This window comes from Anneissia japonica, unplaced genomic scaffold (genome assembly GCF_011630105.1).
Source record: "Anneissia japonica isolate Jap-2015-1 unplaced genomic scaffold, ASM1163010v1 scaffold287712_len2945570_cov188, whole genome shotgun sequence".
NCBI lineage: Eukaryota > Metazoa > Echinodermata > Crinoidea > Comatulida > Comatulidae > Anneissia > Anneissia japonica.
In genome coordinates this window covers 718,589-737,014 of record NW_022704401.1, presented here as the reverse complement: position 1 = coordinate 737,014, position 18,426 = coordinate 718,589, and the positions used below count along the sequence as shown (strand labels likewise).

The window sequence follows — 18,426 nt, the reverse complement described above, 5'->3', positions numbered from 1 at the left end:
CAATCACATGAACAATTATACAAACACTATACAAACGTACATGAAATACACACACAGTACATAAGTACATATATATCCAATCACAACTGTATACCCAGTCACATGACTGTACCGTGCTCACAATTATAAACATAAAGACATACAGTACATACTGAACTCTATACTACACCACTTATCACACAAGAAGCACACATATCAGGCCAGATAACACAGAAGCATATAAAAGTAAATCAAAAGTCATAAAGTAATACAGGACTAAAATCAAAAACGTTCGTTTTCCTTTTTTATCTCATTTCTCTTTTTCCATGCCCTTGTAGCATACCTTTTACAAAATTTGTCAAATTTTTCTTCAATTTCTTTTGGAAGATTTAGTGAAAAAGAGCCAAGAACATACATCAACTTCTGATCTTGGCCAGTTTTCTCATAATAAAATATTTATTTTCAATAGTTTTTTTCTTTTTTTAAGTGTAGCATTAATCGAATTGAGTCACTCTTCCACGGTAAGCTCCGGCATTATTGATATTTAAAGAAAATACGCCTACTTGATAAAATTTAAATGCCTGTATTTTGAAATTTAAAGATTTTTATATTTTAGGTCAGAAGCAACTTATTCCGGCAAAATGCTGGCAAATCCGGTTGTTGACGCTTGTTATGCGTCCGTCATGGTGGTGAAGATGACATTGACGACAGACATGATGACAACGACGACAATGATGATGACGATGTTGTGGCAATGGTGGTAATGATGAAGGACGATTACGATTTTACAGTGATGTTTTTATGTTTGATGAGGGCGGTTGTGATTATTATTTATGAATATATTATGTTAATAAATAAAGACTATTGCTGCAATTGTTGCTGTTCCTGTTGCTACAGTTGCTGACGATGCTTGATGCTCATAATGATGTTGCTGATTGCTGATGATGTTGTAATGATCAGATGCAGATATTGCTACTGATCTGATGTTGATGGAGATTCCTATGATGCTTCTGGTGATAATGCTGATGTTACTACTGTTGATGATGTATCAATGATGCCGAAAACGACGTTCTTTACAGTCATATTTCATCTCCTCGTGAATTTATTTTTTGTTTAATTGAAAGAATAGTAACCACCGAGCTAAATCAATGGTTACTGTATCAATGTATTATAATTAGCGTTAGTACAGGTCTCCTTCCAATTAGAGACCACTTCTGGGACTGGGTTTCCATGGTCTTTAGTAGCTTTGGTCTCTAATTAGCATAATAAAGATAAAAGACATTTGTTAATTTGGGACCACAGAAAAATGGTCTTTAATTTTTGAGGTCGTCTATAATTGGAGGGACATTTAATTAGGTGAAGACCAGTATTTAATTGGAAAAGGAATATAATATAAAAAAATGATGATGATGATGATGATGATGACGATGACGATAGACGATGTCGACGACGATGATAGTCTAGACCTAATAATAATCCTGTTTTGTTTTTTCAGGACGCAGAAATTGTGTCGGGGAACAGTTGGCTGTGATGGAACTGTTTACATATTTCACTCACTTGCTGCACAGATTTAAATTAAGGTATCCGGATAATGAACCCCAACCAGATCTTGAGGGGTTTTTTGGCGCAACACTTGGACCATACCCGTACAACGTTTGCGCATTTGAAAGATTGCTGGATTTTGACTATAAACAACCTATATTACCCGATCAATCGTCTACATAAACAATATAAATTGGCATAACTGTTCGAGAGTATAAAGTAGTGTAGGCCTATTGACTTGAGAAAATTCGACGCTTTTGGTAAATTACCATATTTATGACTTAGGATATTTCTCGGTTTTTATTTTTCTGCTTCCAAGACCTTGCATTTCAAGCGCATAGAGACTATTGTAATATGCGCTTAGTAAATATACAGCCATTACCACTACCATATCAGATGAGTAGCTGAATCGAAATATACAGCTTGCTAAATTATAATTCTGAATATCCTTACCTTTGCATTATAATTACCTGTACATTTATTTCTCACGACGCAAGAGCTGTAATCCTAACTTGTTTTTTTGTTTTTTTCTTGTTGTTGGTTGAACTCTCACCTGGTTGAACTCCCACCTCCTTTATTTTTAACTTGTCTCTTGAGCTTGGTATTGTACAGTCATTTTACTAAATTTCAAGTTATTAATAAGGGTTTTAAAAAAAAGATCTACATATAGGCCTATGGCCGTCATTGATATGGTTGAAAAAATACACGTCGCTATTGATAAGGGCGAGTTTTCAATTTGAATATTATAGACCTCCAAGGCATTTGACCACTCGATTCTTTTTTCTAAGCTTCATCATTATGGTATTAAAGGAACGTCATTTAAGAGGTTCAAAAGCTATCTTCACGGAAGGAACAGTATACTATATTAAATAATTGCAAGTCCGATACAAAAATCATAAATTATTGGGTGTCTCAGGGTGCAATACTAGGTCCTCTTCTCTTTTTAATCTTTATTAATGACATTTTTAACTGTTCAACCATTATAAACTTCTTCCTACTTGCTGACGACACAAATTTAATTCATTCTCACAATAATCTTACATTTTTAATTCAGCAAGTAAATAATGAAGTAATAAGATTCAGTAACTGGTTTTTATGTAATAATAATAACTGGCACTGAAAAAACAATTAAAAATGAACCAAGATAACCTGGAAATAAAATTGAATGGTGAAATAATAAATAGGGTTACGACCACAAATTTTTTTTTGGAGTACACATTGACGAAAATATCACATTTAAGCAGAATTAAGTAACATGAACGTTTGATTTGATGTATTTCGAAATTCTCACAAGTGAGTACAAAATTAAAAGAGTTTAAAAAAAACAAACAAAACAATTAGACAATTCCAGGATAACACGTTAAGCATTTCTGCTTGTTTCCTAAGGGGTCCCGTTACAATAATAATAAACGCTACACTTTCAGATGGTAAAAATGCTTTCTCAAAGCAGCATTCCTCCACGACAAATTTATTTTCTTCCCGACGGGAGCTATGTTCCTCTCCCTTTGGTACCCCTCCTCTTACGGGCGTCCCAAAGGTCTAATCAATGACATAATCCTGTATACTTGGAGTTGCAAAGGATGATTAAAGCACCTCTAGACCCTAGAATGGCACTCGATGTGACTTAAAATTTGAATAAGTATAAACTTTTACAAATGTAGGTGGGGGTGTGGAGTCCTGGCCGACTGGGTACCCCATCCCCCTTGGATTATAATCATACAGTCCATGTCAGAGACATATTATGCTGTTATGTATCAACAAAGCTCTTTTGGAAGAGGGTGCTATATAGCGAGGATCCTATGGGTAGGGGACCGTAAGTGCCAATAAGGGTTGGTAGCCCTGCGGACCGCCACGCGAAAGGGCATAGGCGTGAACTACTCTATGGATACTACATTCCGTAATAATGGCTAAAGAAGTCTCGTTTTATGTCTCAGCTTTCTAGCTTTTTTGACCTAATGTTTTAAGAAATTGAATGGTGAAATAATAAATAGTGTTACGACCACAATTTTTTTTTGGAGTACACATTGACGAAAATATCACATTTAAGCAGAATTAAGTAACATGAGCGTTTGATTTGATGTATTTCGAAATTCTCACAAGTGAGTACAAAATTAAAAGAGTTTAAAAAAAACCAAAACAATTAGACAATTCCAGGATAACACGTTAAGCATTTCTGCTTGTTTCCGAAGGGGTCCCGTTACAATAATAATAAACGCTACAATGACAAGTTACAAAAAGAAGGCCATGGCCTAAAGTAAGCAATAATGCAAACAAATACAATACTGAAGAATTTTAAACAATTAGCTTGAAATGAGAATTCAAAACGAAATATGTTGGGCTGTTCTATAAGCTTAGGCATTTTCAACCTTTTGAGTTACTCCTCCAAATGGACAAATCCTTAGTTGATTCCATATTGAACTATTGCAATGTAATATGGTGCAATAGGCCTACTTATCCCTCATATTACCGACATTATTATTCTACAGAAAAGGCGATGCGAGCAATTACATGAAAAAAAAAAGATGGGTGATCAACTGATTTTGTCACACTTGTTTCGTGACCATAGACTGCTTAAAGCGGAGGACATAACGATTTATCAGCTTGGCATCATTATGTTTAATGTTGTAAATAAATTAAACTCACGTCTTATGAACCTACTGTGAACTGTGCCCTATAAAAAAGAAACGTACATTTATACAAGCCTCAGCGCAATCCATAGCTTTGGAATTCGCTCAATCTTGATATTAAATCTGGTCAAACAAAAACAAATTTAAACAAAACCTCACACAATTTTTCCTTAGTAAATACTATTAACGATTATCAATTTTTTAACCACTTTTGTTTTCCTGCTTCCGAGATTAGTAATTTTTTTCATTACTAAGCCTATCTATTCAATAATTACATGTTATGCGATTTATAGGCGTATATATGACCTACACCAGATGTGTGGAACGTACCATATGCGTATGTACATATATATTGATGAATGACATTTGATACTTGACTGTTTTTGTTTTTGATTTCTTTACATTTAATGTATTACTGTACATCTATTAGTACAGGTCTCCCTCCATTTAAAGACCACTTTCGGGACCGGGGTTTTGGTGGTCTTTAGCAGCTTTGGTCTCTAATTACAATCCCTCTAATTAAAGACCGGCACTGAGTGGTCTTACATATCACTTACTACTTAGAGGGAAATTAAGAAATATTAAGAAATGATTTACTATATAATTTCTTAATATCACTCAGTATTTAGAGGGAAATGAAGAAATGATATAGTAAATGTAAGAGCTTTTTATTCCAAGTGCTTTAGAATAGATTTACAGTTACTGTATGCTGTTATTGATTTTGATAAAACATTTTTGGGTATTCACACATCAAGTTCTGAGCTTGTTCTAATACCCAGTCTCCATTACAATATTACTAACAACATCGTTCTAAACTATTAGTGTAGGCCTATTCAATGGAGCACTGTATACAGAAAACATCCTCTTATGTTGTGTATTATTTTGATGTGTATAGTCATCAATAATCATCATCATTATTTAAATGTTTAAGTTTGAATGTCCCACTAACACAATCGGTATTCAATAAGGAGCATGTATACACATCTTCACTAAAATCACTATTTATATTTTAACAGTACTGTGTAGTCCTTATATAAATTGACGATAATTTATTATTAGGAGGAATCAGTAAAACCAAGGTTTAAGCTTCTATTCTCAACACAAAATATTTCTCTTCTGTTAAGTCAGAACAAAAGTTTAACCGTTTTTTTTTTTTTTTGAAAAATTGAATACCGACAAGCTTTTTTTTTTTGATGGGAAAAATCATCATTGTATCTGGGTGAGTCCGCCAAAAATAAATATTTTTGTAAGACGAAGCTTTTTGTAAAACATTTAAATACTGATGTGTTGTATCGATAATTAAGCAAAAATGTCATGAGACAACGTAAAATTATTACTTTGATTAGAATTTAGTATTTTATTGTTTCTTTCACTCGCCAAATATTAAATAAAATGGACGGACATTCTCGAACTTAAACCAACCAATTACAATGTGTTATTTAATAGTCAGGAATATGCGCATGTCTCACAAACGTTTACGATTTGTAACATTTTACCAGAAATATCCGAGGGGGAGGGGACGCGGCGGCGCTTAGCGGAATGGTCGATGTAAAGACAATGGAGTGGAGTGTTGAGCACTAAGGTGAACAAGCGAACCTTGAGAAATACAGGATTGAACCCATGACGGTGGGATTGGAATGTGACCAAACTGACCGCAAACCTACTGACCACTGGGGTTGGCCACAAATCTATTTGACCACTGAACCGATTGTTTCATCATTATAAATAATGTGACCAGTAAGTATAATTTTATAGGACCATTGACCAAGTGTCGATTTGGTTGGCCACTGATAGCTAGGCCTATGTCCTGCCCGGCTCTCCCCACAATTCTTCATTCCTGATGACCTCTCAGGCCAGTAGATATCCATGACAGACCTCTGCCATCTGTTTATTAAATACTATGATTTTTGGAGCTGGCTTTTTTTGGCTACTGAAATTTGGCCAATGATATCATTGGCAATCATTTGGCCAATGATATCATTGGCAATCATTTGGCCATTGATATCAGAAATCAAGGCACAAAAAACCACTTTGGAATATTTGGTGTAAAAACATGACAATGTAAAGAACTGACAAAAATGTCCTTTTTCCCTCGTAGCTATATCACTTTATTTGATCATATATTGTTATACCTAATTTCAGTTCATTGAGGTCTTAATACCCAATGGAATGGATGAAAAATATTGTAATACAAAAGTGACGACCAAAGCTGCACTACTGTTAACCAGATAGGACGCATGTAACGATCACGCTGGACAGTATTCAGAGATCCAAACTGGTTTGAAAAGTAACCTGGACTTCAAGACCAGAGGAAGAAACCAAGCTGGACTGAAGGAAAGCATTGGGATCCCGACTAATGACTACAAATTACACAAATTTCCAATTTATTAACTCTAGTACTTTATAATACCAAGTTTGCATTTACCAACGAAAGTACAGTATAAGCTTTACAGTAAGTAGAATATTGTAGGGCAACTTTTCCTAATTTTAATCAAAAAAGAAATACAGTGCTTGCTGTTTCCGAAAAAAACTTCATATATTATGCATATCTTATAATCTCTAATACAATGCGGTACTTGAGAACACAAATTGGCATGTGTTTTAATTTGAAACAAAGTATATGTGAACCTTTTAAAATCGTTATTTGGCTAAGACAAAAATATCTCGTGTTTTTAAATCTGCAAAAATTATCTAAAAAAACATAAAACAAAATACGATACATTTTAAGTAGTAACGTATATTAATTAATATGGCACTCATTTTTCTTTCGATATAAATGGTAAAAATTAATTGGTAACAAAAAATACACTACAAATAAACAAGTACAAAATGATATGATTTTAGTTTCAAATCTTGGCATAATTTTACAATACCAGATGGCAGCTCCTACTTGTATTAGTTTTCCAAAAATCATTAACAGAAAAGAAGCTTTATAAACATTTTACAAACAATGCCTTTCTGAGTAAGTAGTAGGATTGAATTAATTTTTACAACATTACACTGAAATTGGAGAAATCATGACAAATGATGAATCTATAACTTCTCTAAAATGTTTACTTAGATAACAAGAACAAAAATTGGTCCAAAATTGGATAAACAACTAAAATCTACTGTAATAGCCCTTACCTGTGTCAAAGAAATCAAAATACCAGTTGCCACATGGCAGTAAGTACAAGATGACATCAAGGTGATAAATATACATGTTATGGTCGCTGAAATTAAATTTCATAAACAAATTATATAAATCCATTCCATTTATATATGCTTCCCCGAGTGTATTTGGTATTCAATTAGTGTAAATATTTTCTTGGGTTTTCTAGTAAAACAATTTCTTTCATTCGTCTCACTCACAATACGCTAACAATCTAAAATTCCTCATCAAACAACCATCGATTGAATAAATACACAGTGATTGCTTCATCATCATAGAAACCACTCAACAAATACAGAACAAAATTCATTTACTATACTTTTCAATAATTTATCACTATTAATTCCCTTTATATATTATTTTTTTCAAAAGCAAATCCACCAATAAAGTTTGAAACCCAATTATGTTTTTGGCCCAAAAACTACAAGTGTGGTTGAATCATTAATACAAGACCAAAAAAATGTTTCTTGTCTGCAAAAAACAAATGAAAAGGGCTAATTTTTTCCCCTCAACACAAAGGTGGACAATACTCAAACATCTAGGTCTATGCTAGGCCTGAAAACACATGTACACTCATTGCTGATGGTTAGATTTATGAAGAATTTTCCGAGTGTCTTACCTAGTGAAAAAAAAAGAAAAAAAGATGGCTCTCAACAAAAGGACGAGGGAGAGACAAGAAACATTTTTTTTTTCTATTTCGTTAATACAAAATTTGTGTCGTATCTAAAGACCCTTTATAAGGATAACAAATCTATAGTACATATACCATGATTATTAATCAAAAATGTGTACAGAAACTACAATAATATATACATCCTTTTGAACAAGATGAATCTGTACAAATTCCATAGCCTAGAAACTCAAATTACCTGAAAGCAGACTCTATTCCCTAAGCAGCGCTTTCAGTTTACAGGCAAATTAACTCAGATGTAAATGAAAGAAAACGATGATGGATTATTTGAAAAATGCCTTTGTGACCACATTAACAAATTGTGGAAATATATACACCTTTCTATTATACAAATTTCATATTAAAGAAAAAAAAAACCATCCACAAAAATAAAAAATTGTACCTTTTTCAAAGATTAAGTATAATGTGATGAACTTATCTGGCCTTTTACAAATATTCAGTAGTATGCCATTGCTTGCTTGAATGCATTGCTTTAATCATATCAACTAATTAATTAATTAATAAACATCAATTTTACTGATGCATTAATCTCTGTTATCGCTAATATATAAAATTACATTATAATATGGCCAACCTCGTTTAATCTTCATTGTTGTATTTTTTAAAAAGAAAATAATGAACATTGTATTTGTTGGTCCTGTTTTTTTACAAAAGTTAAACATGGTCCATAACAATCTTGTGTTACAAAATGGTCCCTGTACGAAGTGAAAATTGTCCAATGGTGAATAATTAAATGATTCGGATACGGTCTAAAGTTAAAAAGAAAATAAGATGGTCCACTGTTTTAAAGATAGTCCCTTGATTCGGAGATGAGCTTTATAGATAGAAGATGGTCCATGTGAATACGAGATAATACTAAATGTCCAAAACATTCAATAGGCTTATATTACATTAGATGATGGCTAGTATAGTCAGGGGACTGTATTACTTCTATGAGAAATTTAGTACAAAATGTATATGATTCTTTGGATATGAAACACTTAAAAATATTCCTATATTTATCAAATACTGTGAGTACACATAAAAGTTACACAATAATAGTGTCTTTTTTTATTGTTTAGAAAAAACTTTGTCATAGGAAATGTAGAAAATGTGAAGTTTGCGAAAAATACTATTTCTAGAAGAAATGATCTTACATTGTGAAAACTGTCGAATATCAAGTATTTACTTGGAATCAGTATTTAAGTATTAAATTTATCAGTTGGTTTTCATTTAAAAAAAAAGTAGGATAAAAAAAAATATATGAAGTATACAGATGAACAAATATTGAAATGTTACTCAGACCAATTCAATTTAAGTATAAAGAAATACAATAGAATTAATAATGTGATGAATTTTGTATGCGTCTACTTTGATTTGAACTTGGAAGCTTTTTTCAGTTGCTTCTCCCTCGCTTTGGCTTCCTTTTCAGCTGATCGCCTCTCTTTCTCGATAATTGCTTTCATTTCTTTTATCTTTTTTTTAAAGGTTGCCTTATCTGCATTGTTATTAACACCAAGAGCCTGGAAAAAAAAAAAAGTCAACATAAAAATATAAATATAGTATACTGTGATTTTCAACTTTCACACAGCCTAAATGCCTCTTCTGGAGAAAGGGAAATCTTCTTTTCAGGAGCTATCAAGGCTCATAAGACTGGAGCTTATCCCCAGTTTCTAAACTTGATGAGGATGGGATTGCGGCCGTACCGAGGCAAAACAACGCAACAGACATTTTTGTCGGTTTTGAGATAATATCATTCTGAATTACCTGTGAAAATTTCAGGTCTCAACAATGAGTCATTTCGGAGATCCCACCACCTAACTTTAAGCACAAAACTTAATATCTAGTGATTTTTTTCTGTGGTAAAACAACGTAACTGCAAGATTACGGGGCAAAACAACATATTTATGATGAAGATATGTAGTTTTACATCTGAATGGTATTCAAAAATTGTTACAATCTGGTGGAGTTTGGCACAGCAAAATCAAGATGGTGTTTTCATATCAATAATCTAAGAATTACATATGCACAAGCTAGATAATGCATGATTGCCCCAGAAGTGATAAATTTAAAAAATATGTCGCACTTGCGGCAATAACGTGTCTGACATGTCTCCGAGGTACAGTACAACATATCATTAATAACTTTGCAATGAACCAACGGTTGTAATTACAATTTTACATATAACCATAATGTCTATAGATATACAGTAAAATTTCAGAAGGGTACAACAATTCATTGCCAAGTTGCAAACATGCAAACTTTAACTCTATTATTCTCGAAAAGTGAAAATTTCAAGTTATGTTGTTTTGCCACGGAAAGGCTGAGTGTGAAACTTCCCCTAGATAGGACACTAATCCATCACAGGTTACTCCCAGCAATTTTTCCGCCCCTACCCCCACCTCCCCATTTATATAGTTGTGTAGCCTGAAGCAATGTTATTAAACTGCTTTGCTCAAGGACACAAGCGAATTGCACAGTGAGGGATTGAAAACCAAACCATTCCTACTGCACGAAACCACAATCTAGTACACTCTAGTTGAAACACAAGTTGACCTGCAACAGAATTGGACCCAGAACCAAAAGTCGGAAAGAAGGATCTCAACATTTCAGCGCACACACTGTGGCTACCACCTGTTTAGCTGGCTGAGTTATGTTATGATGAAAATAAATCATAATACTGCTACACAATCAAATATTCACTGAGATAATAATACAATTAACGTTACCTTTAGTTTAGCCGTGTCCAGTTGTAAAAGTGCTGGACCAGTAATATTGTGAGCCATGAACTCTGTAATATATTCCTCAAGGTCGTTACCCAGAAGCCACTGGGACACATGTGTTGTATCCCACTCTGTGATTGGTCGATCTTGAATGTGGTGAGGTTTTCTTGGTGGTTCATTCTGTAAATGAAAAAAAAACAAAACCACTGGTAATGATTCATGTTATTCGTTCCTTTCAAAATCATAAGAATATGTTATTCAATTACGCTCTGTCCACATTATCAAATTTTCTATGCCCTCAAATATATTCATGATGTGACTATAATATATGGTCAAGATGTGATGTCATCGTAACCTACTTTGGCATGTCACATGTTTTTGTCAAATAAAATTTGATAGCATGTACAGTGCTTTATAAACAACAGCTGTGAATATATATTAAAATTTTGATATTTGAGGAGTTATGGTTTGGTAATTAAAGTACCTGTACTTAAATCTTGGGGTCCTGGTTTCAGGGAAATGTAAATTGCACAATGAAGGTGGGACGCAAAACAAAATGACATCCTGTAAAGTCATCTGCACATCGAAGAATGTTTTTCCTCGTGTAGATTATAGGATGCACTCTACAAAGTGCAGAGAATGTAGGACGGCAATTTATGAGTGAATGAATTCCATCGTCGCGCAAATCAAAAGCTCCCTATGAATAAACTACCGCCAATACAGAAGTTGATTTACATCCCAATGTGCAGTACAGACTGATCACTACCACCACCACCCTAACAAGCACCACGACTACCACATGCACCCTCATCATCTCCCATCATTAGTTCTTGATATGCAACTTGATATTGAATGTTGAAATAATTAATGCATTACCTCATTAGCCGATGATATTGTATATTTTCCCTTTCCTTTGCTGTTTTTGCCGCCCATCTCACTCACCGGCATTGACGACAGCAAATCATCCTCGGACGATGACTTCACTGAGAACAAATTTGAAAATCCTGGAAAAGTAATTAAAGAGAATAAAGTTTCAATTTAATCACAAACTTTAAAAATCACATTATAATAATTTGGTATGTGAACCCAACGGAGACAATTACAAAATAATGAAAAAAAAACAACCTGTTATTCACAAACCACAAATGAAATACCTTTTCCAGGTTTTGGAGAGGTCAAAGGTGATACAGGCAAGCTTTCAAATGAACTTTTAGAATAGTTAGCTGAGGGTGATGAGATATTTGGGCTCCATGATGATGACACAGATGATTGGTTTAAATTTGAATTACTGTCAGATGATGCAAACAATGGTTTAGATGATACAAGCGTTATACCGCCCTCACTTGATTCTAATGGTGCAGTTGTCCTCAGAAGCGGCATAGACGGTGGTAGACTAGGGGAAGCACTTGCAGTAGAAGATCGGTCAGAGGAGATGGCATCTGACGGTAGTTCCCTACAAAAAAGAAATCAAAATCATTAAAATTTGTTTGTTAACCTAAACAGTCGATTAGCCAAGTGGTTAAGGCAGGGATGCCATAACCTACAGCCATTATATCGGCGCTCGTTCAAGTGGCACGCTTGCCTATGTTTCTGGTCGTAAAACAAGTCCTCTCGGGTAAGGACAATAAAATGTAGGCCCAGTATACACAATGGCTCATGTGCACTATAGAGAGACGAGTAGGCAGATACCCCAGTGTGCTGGTATGCATAGTGCCTGTGGTGGACAAGCTGCTGGTAGTGGTACTGGTTTACCGGGTGGCATAGATACGAAAGGACCCTTAGGGGCGATGAAATTCACTGAACAAGCTACCAGTCCACACATCAAGCGCCATGGGCATCTTGTCTGATGGACGCTAGTGCTATACAAATACACTATTATTATTGAACAGGTAAAATGATAAAACTAAATCATAAATCTCAAACAAACAATGAAAACAATTTTCAAGTTGTCTCCTCACAAGTTTACATCATCATTATTTTTCAGGAGAAAATTCATCCATCTATAATTATTTAAATCTAAACATCCTGCTCCTAATCATATGATTGGCTGTGCACAGCCACAGGTGCATAACTAGGTGCCAGCTGACAATTTAGAATGTGCTGAATATGTACCTATAGGTGAACGAGCCATTATAATATAAGTACCGGTAATAAAATAATTATATTGCAGTATCCATGTGCTTAACATAAAACCGAAATTAGAAAGTACAATATACTGGTATGACATAATATTATGTAAGAGATCCTTTTTAATGGCTGCAAAAGACCATTATAAGTACTTGGTTACTGACATAACATCCAGCATTAAATGAAATTCATTATTTTTTTAGCCAATTAACCAAATAAAGAGGAAACAAATATTAAGTAAGAGCATATACATATAGTTGCGATAAAAACCTAATTACCGAAAGGTCCACTGATTAATCTCAGATAAGAAAGTATAATACATTCTCCAAGTATTGAAATACGATGGCGTGTATTTCAATACTGTGTATTATACTTTCTTAAAACCTAATTTGTGCCTAAGTGCGAAACTAAAGAACATTTTATATTGCTAAGTGTCTACAAGAAAACAATAATTATAATTAAATAGTCTGAAGTATGATTTCTTCTAACCATTTTAACATTTTTATCTTTTCAACTTTCTGATGCCAACTCTCTTGTAATATTTGTTTTTCAATTTGTCTTAAATATGTAGTATAATATGTTTGTATATTTCTATTTATAAGCTTTTACTGTACATACGTTATGCCCATTTTAAAAATTAGGTTGAGAGCCCTCTTTTTAACTTTTGCTTGGATTCAAATGAATTTCTGTTATTTTTTCATGGACAGTAACAGCTATCTTGAACCTTAAAGTGTGCTTGATTATGTGTTGTGTTTTTTAATGAAAAAAATGAGTGGATGATTAAAAAATGCTTTAATTGTATCAGACAACACAGAATTAAGTCTTAAGAACCTTAATGGTTAATGGTTATTGTTAATGGTTATTAATTTATAGAGCGCAAAATACAAAAAGTCTCTAAGCGCTATCAGGCAAGTGTAAAGATGGAACGGAAACCAAAACCACAAAATAAAAAGAAGTGAAATTTGAATACCATGCCAGCACCCAAACCGAAGTATGGGGATACGCCCTCATCGCTGGCTAGGTTTCAATCTAATTGAACTACAGTCAGCACCTGTTGAGTCTCGGCCATCTCGGATTCGGGCGCCTCCTATCCTAGTTAAAGCTATAAAAGCTAGCTGGCATGGAGATAGAAAAAAAATAAACTAAAGGGACGAGAATAAGTGGGTCTTATGTCGTTCTTTGAAAATGGTGACAGAAGGTGACTCACGAATAAATAAAGGTAACAAGTTCCACAACTTGGGCCCAGCAACCATAAACGATCGCTCCCCACAAGACTTTAACCGAAAGGTTGAAGTCAATTTTATCAGAATGCTGAATATGTCATTTCATGTTAATAGATTATGTTAGTCTGTGAATTACCATCTACAAAACTTGCATATACCTAAATTAATTATGCAATATGTTTGCCAAAATTATTGTAATCCTGTCTCGCCCAGATTTCACAAAATTGAGACTATACACTTAGCAGCGTCTACAAAATATAGTGGCGCCGCTGGTCTTCACGTTTAAACTGGAACAGCGCTCCGAGCATCTGCGGCAAGCTTTGTATTGTCAAATAAGAATAAATTACAAAATTATGTAGTATGTTTTTAAATGTTTACATTCCGCAATAAAGTAAACAGCTTAATAGAATTGCAAAATAATGATGTTTCCGCTTAATAAAGACGCCAACTTCGCTTCTCTGATGACATCAATCAGCTTACTGCACTTAGATCTAAGAAAATAATGTTTTCTGTAATCAATCTTCATTATTTACAATATTACAAATTTGTGATTACAATCAGAGAGAATGTGTGTAACTGGACCATGAAGAGCCTTGGGTCCTTGGTTCAGCTAAAGGGCTGAAATACAAGTCACTACATTTCTAAGCAACGCTACCCAAGCATTAAATACAGTTGAATACCAGTACTAGCGGTGTAAGCAAAGAAGTCTGAGGCCCTGGCTAAAGATTCTTTGGAAATACCCTGGGGGAAGGCCTTACCCCCTTTCGGCGTATTCGGGCATCTGAGACAAGCTTTGTATTGTCAAACAAGAATAAATTACAAGATTATGTAGTATGTTTTTAAATGTTTTCATCCTGCAATGCAGTAAACAACTTAATAGAATTGCAAAATAATGATGTTTCCGCTTAATAAAGATGCCAACTTCGCTTCTCTGATGACATCAATTAGCTTACTGCACTTAGATCTAAGAAAATAATGTTTTCTGTAATCACTCTTTATTATTTAATAATGCGAAAAAGTTTGACATTTTGAAAAAATATTATAAATACCAAATCTGTGATTACAATGGGAATGTGTGTAACTGGACCATGAAGAGCCTTGGGTCCTTGGTTCAGCTAAAGGGCTGAAATACAAGTTACTACATTTCTAAGCAACGCTACCCGAGCATTAAATACAGTTGAGTACCAGTACTAGTGGTGTATTACCCTGGGGAAGGCCTTACCCCCTTTCGGCGTATTTGATTTTTAAGGAAGTTTCTGATGTTTCTATTTTACATTGGAGTGTTTCTTTAACACCCTTCAACACCACTGGGCTGTATGGGGGAAAATGCTGATAAATATACCAGAGCCCTTCAAGGCCACATGCCTTAGGCATCGAAGCCTCGGTATCGACAGCTATTTAACTGACATAACTTCATTTCACAACATCTTTTAAGTTTTTGATTGACACTTTAAAAAGGTCCATTACCACCATTGTCTATTTATACTAAAAAAAAGTCAGCAACAATACAAAAAGATGAAGCTCTAACCAAGTAGAAATACACTGTACATATTTCATAAGTGTAAACATTGATAATGTGCAGCAGTGCAGTTTTCTAATATGAATACGGCATTCTGAAATTTTGTGCAAAATGTTTAATGGTTTGAATTCTTTGAAAATCATGGCGACTTTCAAAGCCTACCTTCGCATCCATGGGTCAAAGCTGCCAATAGACCAAGTAAAGTACAAATGCACAACATTAGTGTGGATTTATTTGTATAAATTGGAAAGTGATAGAAAAACACTTGTTATAAGGCAATATGACAAAGTTGCATTTGCTAGGCCAAGAGTGCCTAAAAGCATAAATGTGTCATCTTTAGTTTCTTGTTATCCTCAAGTGTGGCTATTTATATATGTTGTATACCAAATTTATTTTCGAAAGAACGTAAAACAAAATAACCTAGTAATTTTTTTTTAAAACAAAGTTACCAAAAGCATCTACACCAAGAAAACTTATAATATGGCTTAAAAAAAATTAATTGTTTGTTTGCCCTTCTTTTTTTTTTAATGATAAAAAGGGGCGGGTGGAAAGTTTTTTTTTTGCTTTTTTTAAGATACTCATCAGATGGAATAAAAATAACCCAAAGAGGCCTAGAATGGCAACATCTTACATCAGGCAATAATTACAATTTGTTCGGCATCTGGCAAGAAATAAAGATATATTTACTGATATTTTTTAATTTGTAAAGAAAAAAGCTATCCATAATGAATAACAATCTTGAAGAGAAAAAAGAAAAATATATAGAAATCTCTGCCACTTAGTAACAGGTTAAACTCTCTTAATGTGTGCTATCCCCTCGTAAGTTCATTTTACATATTTTCTACCCTAAGCATAAAACTGTGTACACATCTCCAGATATACTGTACTCATAAAATGACAGAATTTTCCTAGATGCAAACATAAAAATAGCACTGCAGTACCTAGGTATGTGCGTACCAGTGCCACTATTGTTAACAAGTCATTACTGCAAACCTCAAGAAACTAACTTCAAACTTTTGTCAGTCTAGTGCTACAAGATATAGTACATGAAAATGGATGATTGAGGCAGAAAATGCACAGTGCACCTTCGAGGATTGTTTAATTGCTTTATTACATAAAGCGTGGTATGTGATGATGTATACAGTTCAGTTCATTAATTTATTTGGACTGGTAAATGCTATATTATACTCAATTCTGAGAAAAAAAATGAAATGTCATGAGATACGGCTGCAGCTGGTGGAAAATAAAGAAATTCCCATGAAAACTTAATTTTCTAAGGTAATGACTATGCTAAGAAACCAATATGAGCACACATTACACCCTTATTCAGACCTAAGTCTACTAACACTGGGCTTGATTCTCATGCATTTGAGGAAATAGATTCCCCCATTCCCTTCACGAGCAGTCCATATTTGTATAATATTAAGCCAATAAAGTTTTCAGGCAATATGTCACAATTACATGACCAACACTACATGTATGCAAAAATTCATATTATTATAATTATGTATATTTATAAAACCTATTACTCTATTAGTAACCCCTATCTAATAGCCCTCTGTTCTAATAATAACCCATGGAACTATTATTAGAATCACCTGAAGTCTATAAAACTACAGTATAGGCAAAATGACATTCTAATCAAATTTTGCCACCTTAACAAAATTTATTCCTTAAAATTAGGTATTCTTCACAATATAATTGCGCTGTTGATGATCCTTTCTTGAATTTACTCCTAGCTGGTAATATTTCTTTGCAGAGCATTTATACAAATTTTAATTCAAAATAAGGATAATTCAGTATAACTTTTGATAGTTCATAGACCAATAGTTTTCTGACTTTCCTTCGGAAACATGTAGCTACAAAACGACCAGGAACCACAAGTCCAAGACTGACCAGGATGGCCCCCATATTTTAAAAATAAAAATACGCATGTGGATGGGGGTGGGGGGCAGGGAGTGGACAGATAGGTTAAAAAAAAAAAAGAGATACTGACCCGAAAAAACTTGGGGTGGGTTTGAGTTAACTATTTTCAAGTGCCTACATTAAGCTTAGTAATAGTAACCCACTACTCTAATAGTAACCCACTCTAATAGTAACCCACCGTAAAAACAATCAAATTCTAACTTTCTTCTAACTTTCCTCTAACACGTTTCCTCATTGTTCCTTTGTAGGGTCTGACTAAAGAGACTTCCCTTTGCCCTACATCCTCTAATTAAAAAAAAGCATATTATTACCATAAACAATATTCATTGATGAGCTAGCTCTAGGCTATATTGCATAAATTGTTATTAAAAATATTCTTAATATAATGAAATAATTCAGAAAGCATAGAGCCAATAATAATATATGCTACAGATATCAGTTTTGAAGAGAGCATGGGATTTCATATTGAATGACCAAACCCATCATTAAAACAGATCACATAATGCCATTTTGGATTTCAAACATGCTAGCTTTAAGGAAATGAAGTTTTGATTGGATTGGAAAAGTTTCTTCAATCTTCAATTAAACTCTATAAGTGAAAATTCTAAAAAAATAAATGCTTACTTCTCGCGTTTAGTTCTTCGGGGCGCTTCAGGATGTCTCAGCTTAGATTCTAATTCTTGAGTTAGTCTGGACCTTGCATCGCCAACATTTGGTTCCCTCACCTTGTCTTTAATCGGTATAGATGTTTCCTCAGCCTACAAAAGATTACAATACGATATAAAAATGAGCAAGCTTCAACAGCAAAGAAATCCAATCCAAATCAATGGATTGGATTTTTCGGTGTAAACACCAAGAATAACCCACGAAAGTCTGAAGAAGACTTCTTTCCAGTAGGGTCCTCCTGGTGGTGATTGAGCAGTACAACAGGAGACAATC

The 18,426-nt window shown here is 34.0% G+C and overlaps 2 protein-coding genes across 4 annotated transcripts in view; one reads left to right on the top strand and one right to left on the bottom strand.

The window, feature by feature from the left end:
- LOC117104665 (vitamin D 25-hydroxylase-like) overlaps positions 1-2,775 on the top strand; it is a 6,330-nt gene extending 3,555 nt beyond the window's left edge. Inside the window, exon 4 of the mRNA XM_033245548.1 lies at positions 1,475-2,775. Coding sequence (XP_033101439.1) covers positions 1,475-1,704 — 230 coding nt within the window. The 3' untranslated portion in view covers positions 1,705-2,775. The remainder of the gene's footprint in view (positions 1-1,474) is intronic.
- A 4,261-nt stretch (positions 2,776-7,036) lies between these two features.
- LOC117104615 (neurabin-1-like) overlaps positions 7,037-18,426 on the bottom strand; it is a gene marked incomplete at its 5' end in the record, with an annotated part of 57,150 nt that continues 45,760 nt past the window's right edge. For 2 of the 3 annotated variants that reach the window (XM_033245468.1, XM_033245469.1), the window contains 5 exon segments: positions 7,037-9,492; positions 10,699-10,872; positions 11,569-11,696; positions 11,847-12,145; positions 18,112-18,245. In XM_033245468.1, the coding sequence (XP_033101359.1) occupies positions 9,337-9,492; positions 10,699-10,872; positions 11,569-11,696; positions 11,847-12,145; positions 18,112-18,245 (891 nt within the window). 3 annotated transcript variants of the gene reach the window in all.